The 12,192-nt window shown below is 40.6% G+C and overlaps 1 protein-coding gene across 1 annotated transcript in view; it reads left to right on the top strand.

The window, feature by feature from the left end:
• Window positions 1-12,192, top strand: part of PXDNL (peroxidasin like) — a 352,571-nt gene that overhangs the window by 276,792 nt on the left and 63,587 nt on the right. Inside the window, exons 16-17 of the mRNA XM_014524383.2 lie at window positions 6,234-6,342; window positions 8,989-9,146. Coding sequence (XP_014379869.1) covers window positions 6,234-6,342; window positions 8,989-9,146 — 267 coding nt within the window. The remainder of the gene's footprint in view (window positions 1-6,233; window positions 6,343-8,988; window positions 9,147-12,192) is intronic.

Below are 12,192 nucleotides of genomic sequence, written 5' to 3' on the forward strand. Positions count from 1 at the left end.
GTGGAGCAGGTCAGCCAGTCTGGCTGAGAAGAGCCTCCTCCCTAGGGGAGAGAGGTGGAGGCCATCCCTTCCCAGCAGCTCGCTGCCTCTCTCGCCAAAGAGCGGGCTGTGGTCATGAAAGCCAAAGCCTTCCTGATGACACCAGCGCTGCAGTCTTTGGTTGACCACATAGATCCTCCTGTCCCTTCTCAGCCCATAGCCTGAGACTGGGAGGATCGACGAGAACACTACCTGTGCCCCCAGACCCTTAAGTCCCGCTCCCAAATCCCTGTAGCGCCTCATGACCTGGCTGGGAGTGCTCCGAGCAGTGTCATTGGTGCCCACATGAATAAGGAGCATGGGATAGTGGTCTGTGGGATGAAAAGTTCTGATTATGACCATGGTCAAGCATTGGGACAGGCTAGCTAGAGAAGTTACAGAATCTCCCATCTGTGAACATGTTTGAAAGTAGGGTAGATAGACACATGGCTGGGGTAGCTTAGTCGGACAGGATCCTGTCTTGAGCAGGGGGCTGGACTAGATGACCTCACAAGGTCTCTTCCAGCATACTTTTTTATAATCCTACTATCCTACGCCTATTTTAAGACCAAATGTCCTTCTGATATGCAATGTTTATTTAAATAAGTCTTAGACTGATCTTTACTAGGAGGGCCATATGAAAAAGGAAGTTCAAAGATAAAGACAAGAGAGAATGGATGAGCGCTTTCTTGTACAGTACATAAATCAGTTAAGCAGGAGTGAGTATGTTCAATAAGCTATTGAACTCCATTTACATCTTTCAAGTTGCAAATGATAAGCAGATTCATTATAGTTAAATGGAAATTATATAACAAAGAATACATTACACTTAATTTATATGCAGCAAAATGAAGCATCTGAGATTTGTAACAGTTATCGTATCAGTCTCATTCTGTATCACTAGAAGGAGATTTATCAGGAAATACTTCACTTCACATTATAGAATTTGTTCTCTTTTTAAGAAGAAAAGAATATTCCAGTATTTTTGTGCATTCTGAGGTATGAAGCTACTTAGAGAATTAGTCATGAAAATAAAATCTAGTGTGATTTGTTTGTTTATTTTCTTTTTTGCAAAATGCGTCTCTCTGGGCATATATTCTTTTCATGTCTTGCTCAAAGGTCACTTCTGTAATAAGATGGGATTGAGTAAGTTTGGAACGTGGTCCAGTAATTTTGCTATTTGTGCTGATTTTCAAATTCAGTGTCTCCTATTCTAACAAAGCACAACCAATAACTAAGGCATCTGATGGCAACTTGGAGAATAATACTGATGCCTTTTTTTCGTCCAGTGTTGTGCCTCTGCTGTTATAGGACCATAGAAGGCTCCATCCTCTGCAATTTGATGATTAATCTTTGTGTGTGTGTGTGTGTGTGTGTGTGTGCATGCGTGCGTGTCTAAAGTACACCTTGTTGTTAATATGCATAATTACTGATCTGATTATGACATTAACAACTATCCATACAAACTGTTTTCTTTGTCTGAAGATTTTTTTGTTTAGCTGTTTGATTTTGCTATCCAAGCTAAGATAGAGTTGGAGGCATGATTTTAAGTTAAGGAGATAAGTGTCCTTTTCAGACTATACCTAAAACTTTCTGTGGTGCTGTAAAATATTCATGTAGGATTTGAAGTAATTAATTATGGAATAATATGGGGAGCAATTGTGTGGCAGCATCCTTAACAAAATGCGTATAAATGTATAATTCAGTATTCATAAAAATACGGAAAAGTATGTTTTCATATAATAGTGCCTTCTGCTTCCTTCATGTTGCTATAATATGAATTTAAGCACCAGTCTCCTGTGTATATATGTGCATATATAAAACAACAAGTTATAGGTAGAGTAGGAACAGAATATTGCCCCTTTTATTGGGAAGGGCAGTCTTTTTGTTTGTTTTATTTTTTTACCGCTTACCCTTTCAACTGTCCCAACCATAATATCTTGGTGAAGCTTTCTTTGAAAATATCATTGATTAGCCTGTCTAGCTGTTGTCTATAGTGTGGGATTCACAGGAAACCCAATGAAAAAGTAAGCAACAAAAAGTTTAATACACATGAATGTTTATATATTAGGGTAAGAAAATTCCTTTCTTACAGGTGAGGAGTAGTACGTGGCCACTGCGACTGACCAAACTGAGTAGCTGTTTAGGGAGTCTGTAAGGGCTAAGCAGGAGTCCATGAATCACCTTGTGTCTGCTTTGAACCTGCAGACTGAGGGCATTCTTGGTGCTTTCCCCTTCACGTAGCTTTTTAACCCACAAGTGCGACAGTCCACTGGTCCCTGGGGGCACATGCTGTCACCAGGTTTCACCATTCCACAGGGACCCCCTGTGGAAACAAGCTGGAGTAAGCACCCCCCAGCCCTCAGAGGGGTAGACCCCATTTCCTGAAGACTGCTGCCTGGGGGCACATCACATGCTGTGGCCACAGGGCTGGTGGAGCATTCATAGGGGAGTAATGGGTTTCATGAGAACTTTTTTAGGGTTACTATTTTTTTTAACGTTGCACTTGTTTACTTGATTACGATTGTTTTCTTGTTTATCCTTTTAACCTTTCTGTTGTCCTGTTTAATAAAAGTTCTGTCTACTGTCAGAATTTTGGCTATGGCATTTAAAACAAAAACTGGGAGGGAAGAGCTGTTCACAGACAGCTGGAAGTGTTCCTCCACCCTTGCACCAGGAACTGGCATTGGTTTTGGGGAGGGGTGTCTTTAACAAACACTGCATGGTCTTTAACCATCACTGCGTTCTGTTGTGTTTGTGTCCCACTTTAGCTGCGCAAGGATTGATGCCATTTAAGCTTAATGTCCTCTTAACATCTCAGCTGTCCCCCATCAAAAAACACAGTAGTGATACTACTGCACAGGGATAGGAGCCTAGTGTGCCTGGCTTCCTGTCCAGAGCTTGAGATGAGCTATCTCATCACCTGCTTCTCCCACTAAAGCCCCAAGAGCATAGCTTAGCACCCAGCTGATCATTTAAATTCCTCATCCTAAGCTCTCATCATCTCACTCCCCTCCCCCACTACTGCCATGGAAGCATGGTTCAACACTTGGCTAAACATTTACCACCACAGCCCCCACCAACATGTTCAACCCCTGCCACTGCTCCCTGTCCACAATGGAGGTGACCACACAAGGGCATGAGTAGGGTTGGCAGTGTTTAATCATTCTACAATTCATCACCTTCAGCCCAGAAACAGCATGTCTCAAACAAGTGTCAGGTGACTGGCCTTCATTCAAGAATTTGCAGGCATGACGTCTCTAGGAGCTGGGTGGGGCTTATCTCCAAGAGCAGGGTCTGAGGCCGAAATTCTCCCTTGGCCTCACAGATGTTGTGTGGCATGCATACAGAGACCATGAACCTAGGTACATTGTTTTCTCTGGCATCCATGCATGTCCTCTGTTACCTCCAGCAAGCCTTGAGATGGTGGGAAGCATGCTGCATCCTGCACTTATCCTGCAGCTGCTGGGCTTGCAGGTGAACATTTCTCTCTGGGCATCCAGGGATCCAGTGAACAGCCCCATCAGCTAGTGGTGCAGTGGGTAGGCAGTGTCCCCGATTGATAGTGGGGGTACAGTCTTTCCCTCAACCTGGATGTGAAGAAGTCCAAGGGCAAAGTGTCTGTGCCAACAGTTCAGGGTGAAAGGGAGCTCCTAAATATCCTGGTGTCTTGCACCTTTCTCAGTGGCCGCTGTCCACAACTGCCTGAAGCATGATCAAGAAGTAACCCTTCTGCTTGTTGAATTCCTGAACGTGGTGCTCAGGGGGAAGGAGGAGGATGTGTGTGCTGTCCACATCCACATCCCCAATGCAGTTGGGTAACCTTAGGTTGCCAACCCATCCATAGTCTGCTGTGCACTGGCAAGGAGTTTGATGTGCAGGCCCATCATCTGTTGATTTTCCTCTTGAATCGTCTTTCCAGCCATTGACTAACCTGTGTTGAAATGGTGTGCTACAGATCGGAGACTGAAATGGCAATGCAGTTCTCTATGCATAAGAGGGTGTATGGTTGTTGCCTTGCATGTGTAGGGCAAGCTTGGTACAGATTTCCATGAGGATGTCACAGGACATGCAGAATTTCACATGCCACTGCTCGTTATCCCAGGTGGCCATGATGATCTGTTCCCAGCAGTCGCTGCTTATCAGCCTAGCCTGGAAATGCTGCTCTGTGGTTTGGAGCCACTCTCATTGACTGGGCACAACATGCTGACCTGTGAAGATCTTCAGGATTACAGCTATTGTTGCAAACTAGGGTCTGGATGTAGCCATGGACTTTCCTGTGAGGCAATGGCCTTGACCCCCGGGCTTTGGTCTGCCACCTCTCCAGTAGACTACAGGGGCAGACACAGATGACCAGAACCCCCCATCTGGGCCTAGGCACACACCTATTCCCTGTGACTGGAGTGGCCAGCCAAGGTCAGCTGAGTCTTTTCCATGGTGGGACAAGATGCAGCACAACCAATCCCATGATAAAAGTGATGACTGTTTATAGCCATAGATGGCTAATTCTTCCCAAAATCCTTGTTCTCTGAAGTGGTAGTGAATCTAAAATCATGGTTATATGCTGTACATAAAAGTGATTCCTGGTATTTTTATTTCCTTTGCTACCTTTCACATTCATCAGATATCCACCTTTTTATTTTGTTTTGGGTGAATATATCCAGTCCATCTCACAAGACCATTAAGTCTTTTAAATACTCTTTTCTTTTTTGAGTGCTTCTTTTCTTAGGTGGTGAGCACAGTACAGTATTGTGTTTATACACCAATATAACATTATGTAACATTTTATATAACATTCAGTGTGCTGTTTCCTTTATATCTAAAGTATATTCATATTTTAAACACTACTGTATGTAGTGTAGACTGCTTTGAGCCCTCACTATGGCTCCCCTTGATGATTTGTTTTTTTTCTTGAGAAAATGCAGCTTTATCTGAACTAACATTGCTAGTAATTTTTCATGAATTACTAACCTCATGTTACACAATTGGTTTCAAATTAACCTCTCACATTGTTCAAGTCAGCTGTTTTCATGCATTTTTACTTAGGAGGGAGGGCTAATTGGGATATGGGTGCAATGCTGAGATGGACTCTTCCTTGCTTATTTTATTTGGGAACTTTTTTGCGGAGTTCTATAGTTTGCTTGGCATGGAAATACTTTTATGAGCATTGGGTGGTTTTTTTGTTTGTTTTTGCTCCTTACCCTTTTACCTACCCCAGATGCCATATTTTGGTGAAGCTAATTTCCCTTTTTATCAAACATTTACATTCATGCTCTTGTTCCTCAATATTCTCATTATGTCACACTTTGACCACCTGTAGTGGCATGCCTGCATTGCATTGGATTATGCCATGAAAACCAAAACCATCTTACTTACTTGCTCCTGCTTTATACATGCAGAGTACTGTAAAAATGTGACTTTGCCACTTTTTGGCACATACTTAGTGACACTTTCAGGTTGTCTGTCTTGGTTTTACTTGTTAGTACTTGCTACATCACATTTTTTTCAACACTCAGTTTATACAGAACAGAAACAAGTATGCAGCAAAATTCCTTAGCACTGTTTGACATGGTATAGACATGCCCTAAGAAAGACATTGCATGAACATGCGGCTCTTTTTTGATTCTGACTGCTGAGCACTGCACCAAACTATCTAACCAACTTAATCTTACAGTATTATAGTCATCTTACAAGAAATATTCATATTTTCTTAATAAAAGCTACGTCTCCTATGGATGTTTCTTTTGGAGAGTGGACCCAAAAATGGTTACCTTTACGATGCTCAAATTGCCATTGAGATGAATTATATTCTATTCCCTCTGTGGTGAGATCCAGCAAAGATTCCAATTATTGTAGTGTTTTTTTTGTGCTGCAGTTGCTTATCCCCTAGAAGTTGAAGCAAACTTTTTCCCTGAAAACAACTAAGCAAGCATCTTTTGGTACCTGTCTATCATTACTAACCAAATTTGAACCAGTTATGCAAAGTTGAAATGCTTCTGTGATACTTCACCAAGTGTGTGGATGTACCAGCTGTCATATTCATATAAAAGATAATGCTTCTTCTCTGCAATGGCTAGTATCACTTTGAGATTTTAGTTTTTGTTCTTGTAAGACTTGTCATTTCTTTTAATGAAAAGACTATTAAGTGCTATTTATATTGCATAAATTTGAACTTTAAGTGAAAAATTTTTCAAACTATGAAATTGTTTCTACAGTACCGCGAGGTAGACAAGCTGGCGATAACTTTGTTGAATCATCCATTCTCGATGCCATCCACCAAGTTGACAGTGCAATTAACTCCACAAGAAGAAATTTGTTTTCACAGTAAGAATGTATTTTATCTTTGCTCACAGAAATCTTTCACATTTCTATTCTGCTTAGCTACTGTTCATTTTTTTTAAATTACAAAAAAAGATACTGTAATATGATTGTCAGAATGTGCTTTTTCTTGTAGCTAGGCTGTTGTTTCTTAATAGCAGTCATTATCAGTTCAGTTTTCTGAAAGATTATATTGTTTGACATAGAATAAAATCAGAAGATACGCTTTTTACTATTTCACTTTCTTGGCCTCTTGGTTTCTAGGACCATTTATTTGTCATGCGGCTATTTTCTGTGGCCTGCAGCAGTCTTCTAAACAGTGGACTGATCTGGCCTTGGACTCTTTATTAATAGATTAGGAAACCTTTTCCTTACCAAAGAAATAAGGCATGATAAAGATCTCCATTTTTATTTTATCCTTTAGTCATAGCCCTAATCCCTAGAGAACTAAGGCAAAGCATTTAGTTTAGTGATCCCTATGCTTTCTTCATTGAATGATGCAAAAGGGAACAAAGTTGTAGACAAGCAGCTTAGGCTGTTTGTAGACAACACTTTAAGGAGGGCTTAAAGAAGGTTAAATGCCTTTTGCACTGCTTTAATGGCATTGCTGTTAGCACATTCAGTGGCGTATTATGAGTTAATTCCAGCCGCTGTAGCACATTTGGCAGCGTAATGCTCCTTAAATGACTTTGGGATGCAGAAAATGACTTTGGGGTGTTGCAAAGTGAAACATCTCCGAGGAGTTTTAGTTTCCTACCCTACAGCCATGGAGAGAAGCACTGGGCTCTGTGCGGCTCAGGGGTTCTGCAGGCAGACTGTGCAGGCAATCCAGCAGCAGCCCGGGAAGGCAGGCTGCACAGAAGGAGGAAAAAAAAAAAAGACAAGTAGTGAGCCTGATCTTTTTTTCCCCCCACAAAGCCTGCCTGCCTGCCTCCCTGAGCTGTGCGGGGGCTTGGTGCCCCCCCCCCCCGGACTACCCAAGCGGGGGGTGGGGGAGGAGGCGCCACTGCCATGGAGGAAAGCACTAGTTCCCTTCCCCCACAGCTCAGGGACCGCTCTGCTCACCAGCAGCTCACACTCCCCTCCCCACCGCTGGAGAGGCAGGTAAGGATCAGGCTCTGATACTGGTGTACACGACACGGGGCTTTACTTCACTCTAAATTGAAGTGGTGTTTTTAAAAAAACACCACTTCAGTTTAGGGAGAATTAAACCTCTGTGTACAAATGGCCTTAGTTGTTAAAAGCTGAGACAGATGTAGAAAAACACCAAAGGGACTGGCAGTGCTAAGATGAGTTAAAGGAGTACCTTTGTTCTCTTGATGTCATCAGAGTCTCATAGTTCTTTTCATGAAGTGTTGAAACTCGCAGTATTACATTCTTTTAACATTTAACTGCAAAAGATAAAAGTAGTTATGTGGTGTTACAGCATATCTGGGTGGTGGACCCTCTTGTTCATAGTAGCCAGGAAGTTCTAGTAATTCAGAAGGCAGGGCAGGGTAGCACCTTACAGACCAACTGGTTCAGATGCATAAGATTTTTTAGGCAACAGTCTACTTTGTCATATGCCATCTGACTTTGTAGGGTGTCACCTATGAAAGCTTGTACCTCTCTGAACCAGTTTACGTCTAAGGTGCTACCCTGCCCTGTCTTCTGCTTGACTTCAGATGGCACAATTAACTACCTCTCTTTGATTTTGTGGTAAACTTCAGACAGTTATGGGTAAATAACTGGTTCCTCCTTTTTTTGAGGAGGAGCAAATAACTTTACACAACTTTCTTTCTACATGCTTTCCCCCTTACCAAAAATAAATTAAACAGGTGGTAGGAGGTCTGATGCTTTCTCCTTGAATATATGATGTATGAACAATTTTGTATGAGTTGGATGATGGGGAGAGAATGGAGGCAGGTCATATTTGCAATCGTATCAGTGTAGTAGATCAAAACACAACAGCTTTTTGTTGTGTTAATAGTCTATCACTCGATTGGCTTTACTTTTATAACCTCTCAAAAACACCCTTGTGAAGATGGAATGTTGTGCTTATTATTGTCAAAGGCTTCTACTATCATTAGCCTGAAAGTATTTCTATATTGCAGTCAAACATATGATGGCAGCTCATGTAGACTTCACCTAACCTTGAAATACCTTACTTGGGTACTGCTACTAATGTAGCCACAGCAACACAAGCTCAGCAAGGCTGCTGCATCAGTATTTCTGCTGGACTGAGCCACACGTTGCTGTGGCTACACCTTTAGCATATCCTCAGTGAGCCATTTAAAACTAGCTCAGAGTATGTCCACACGAGCTACAGAAACACCTTTGTCTATAGTATAGATCTTGTATGCTATCCTGTGTTCCTCTACCTTAAGACCTGTAGCAGGCTACCTTTATTGCTTTTACTTTCAGTTGTTCAATGTCTGCAAAGATATTCTGAAAATATCTCTGCCCAGTAATTAGTTTTTTATATATGGGAAAGACAGCCATAAGCAAGAACTGAAGAAAATAACAAATGGTAAAGGAGAAAAATGAGATGAAGAGAAAAGGGATGATTTTATTTAACTATCACTCTTTTTTCAGAGTTATTAGTGACTCATTAGCTGTAGCTTGGCTACCTCTGATGCATAAACTTCAACACATGCTCCTCTTTTTTTGCAGGCATCCCCAAACCCCCACTGACCTGCTGGCTCAATTCCGCTACCCACGGGATCCTTTCACTATAGAGACTGCAAGAGCAGGGGAGATATTTGAGCAAACTCTTCAATTGATTCAGGAACATGTTAAACAGGGTCTCAGTGTTGATTTTGATGGAATAGGTGGGTACACATAAACACTGGTATCTATTCTGTCTGCAGTTTATTGTGGTACCCCACTAGTGAAACTTGCAATATCATCTTACATTATTATAGTGTTTTTCACCCAGCGTCTCTCTGTCTCAATTTTATATGAAGCATACTGCAGATAAGGTAGACTATTATGTGACCGCTGCTATCATTGAAGATAGTAGCCATTCTGTGCCGGTCTCACTGTACACATAAATGAAACACCATTTATGTAGTTGAAACTACTGGATAAACTTGGACAGAACAAAGTACCAGAGCTGGAAATTAACCGTCACATGTGGTTTAACAGCTTTACATTTTTTAAAAAATGCTTCAGCTACCACAAGTGTTCAGGGTCTTGTTTTCTTGTCCTCAAACACATGGCTTTCCTTTAGCACAATTTCCTTTTTACAGTTTAGGACCTGAGTCAGAACTGACTGAACATGGTCTAATGCCATCTTATAAGTTTCTAATTAAAGCCCAGTGATGCAAGGGAGAACTGGGCTAGCGGGATTACCATTTCTTAGATGCGAAATTACAACTTGTATAAATTACAGCTTGAAACAGACCTATGAACTATTATATTAATATATTTACAGTATTTTACTTTGTACTTTCCTTTACATAGTACAGGAGAATCAAAAATTGAATTCTCCAATCCTCTTTTAAATATTGCCATAATTTTCTAGTGCAAACTCCTATTCATTTTTCAATATACTTCCATCTCTCTCTTTTTTATTCTGTTTTACTTTCAATTTTACTATCTTCACTATTCAGACTTATTTTCTTTACTAATGTTCAAATCCATCTTCTGTAAGTAAAGAAATATGTCTGTGATAGTTACTATGTCTCAAAAAATGTAGAGCAATTTAGTTTGCTACAAAGGTGCATACAATTTTAATATTCTGTTGTTGTTGCTTCAGAAATCTGCAATATAAATTCTACCACATTAGTAGAGACTAATAAAATACTGTGCATGTTTAGAAAACTGGCATTTGAATTTTCCAGGCACTATATTCTATTCTTAACTTGAAGACTCAATTATGTCCAACATTTCCAACCCATTTGTGCTGGTTAAAAACTGAATATTATAATATAACTTCTTTGTTTCTCACGAAGATTCTACTTTGCTTTGATTAGTTGCATGATAGCAGATAAAAACACCACCACCTTTATTTCTGACATGATTAGTATCTGAAAGAGAAAATGGCCTGTGGTCAAAAGCTCTTGCCAAACTGAAGTAGGCAAAATGTAAATGCTAACATAAGTTAGGTAGGTTCCTTTTAATACATATTAGATGTGTTTATCAGTATTCTATTTCAAGCATGTTATATGCATCTTGAAAGTCAATGCAATACATTATGTTGGCACATAAACAACAGCATAAACCTCCAAGGTCTGGTGCCTGATTTTGTTATCACAACTTGAGCAGGTTGCAGAGCCAACCCATCCCTACATTTTGTCCTTACTGCTAGAATTTTTACCTTCAAAAAGTATAAGGAAAAATAGTCTCTGTTGTTTTGTACTTTAATTTTAATATGCCATCAAATGTACTGAAAGGGATAAAACCCACAATGGAATGAGACTTTCAGAGTTACCTAGAGGCTAAATGGATTCCACCTCCTTAAAGGTATATGCTATGTTTGATTTTTAATTTTATTCACTAATGGTTCTTTAGAATATAACACTAGTGGGTTGCACTTGCATAAATGCATTTTCCCATACAAAGTGTTTATGATTGGGCTTTTTTTCTGTAACTGTGTGAAAGTTAGAGTACAAGTAATACGCAGGCAGGAATGACATGCTATGTAGTCCCACTTTAGCTGCTGTTTGAGTCCTTTGGCTATAATATTTGTTGTGAACGCCTCCCTCTGGAATTCTGAGTTAAAGACCAGGGCAAAAAGAGTGATGTGCAACATTCATTTTCTCTAACCTTTATGGCTAAGGTAGTATTTTGCTACATTGCCAGTAGTGCAGAGTCAGCATCATCTTTTTCTGAGAGTATACAGGTCTTTGGATTCTTGTCCATATGAATCCTGGGGTGTAATTCTCCTACTTATTGATCCACTTTTAGGTTTTTACACCTCAAATATGCAGATCATATACCAGTCCACTGGGCCACCTGCATTTCTGCCTTTTTAGAGTCTGTTATAAATTATATGAAGATTGATAGCCTTATTAAAGCGGTGGACATTTATTAACAAATGGAACTTCATTTTGAAGAGAATTGTTTAAGAAATAAACCACCTGTAGACACACAGGGTATCTCCCCATGAGTATGCACATGCAGGGGTGTGCATTTCCCACAGGACAAATAGCAGTGGCACATGTTTGTGTTTGACCCTAGGCACACTTCTGCACGTGTGCTCTGGCACGTGCAGCCTTTCCTGGGGCCCTGGGGGCATCCAGGTAAGGAGGGCATCTCCCGATATAAAAAATAAAAAAATAAAAACCTGCCACACTGCAAATGAGCAGCATAGTGCATGGGTGGCAGCAAACGGCTTTGAGGCACCACAAATCACATGTGCGTGCTTGTGCGGATGTACCTACATAGTCTAATCTAATCTTATTCTCCCATACAGAATGCTTAGATGGGTTTCTTTCCTTGAGGACACTGCGTAATTCTTGGGATTTATCATGGCATCCATTTGTTTCTCAGTTTTTCCACCAGGCTTTCCTACTCTCAGGGAAATTGTGTTGAACTCTCATTCCCCTTGTGTGTCCCTGGCCTCTAATTACCTTGGTCTTCAAAGTCATTCGGGACAACATTCCCTTTGACTAAAACTGTTTTATTGGAGTTGGAAAATCTAAGAGAATTCCTCCCATCCTCGTGGCTCATTGTTCAGACAGTGTGACCCATTTAGCCTTAGTAATCTTTCACTCATCTGGTGACTACACTTAACCTGTAAAAGGTATCCTGTTACCTGACATTCTAATTCTTACATACATTCATCTTATTTTATATACATACATACATATATCATCTAATAAATAAAACCTGCTTTGGGGTACAGATGAGCCTTTGCCACTTAGCATTTCA

Source organism: Alligator sinensis, unplaced genomic scaffold, assembly GCF_000455745.1.
Source record: "Alligator sinensis unplaced genomic scaffold, ASM45574v1 scaffold1007_1, whole genome shotgun sequence".
In the NCBI taxonomy this organism is placed as follows: domain Eukaryota; kingdom Metazoa; phylum Chordata; order Crocodylia; family Alligatoridae; genus Alligator; species Alligator sinensis.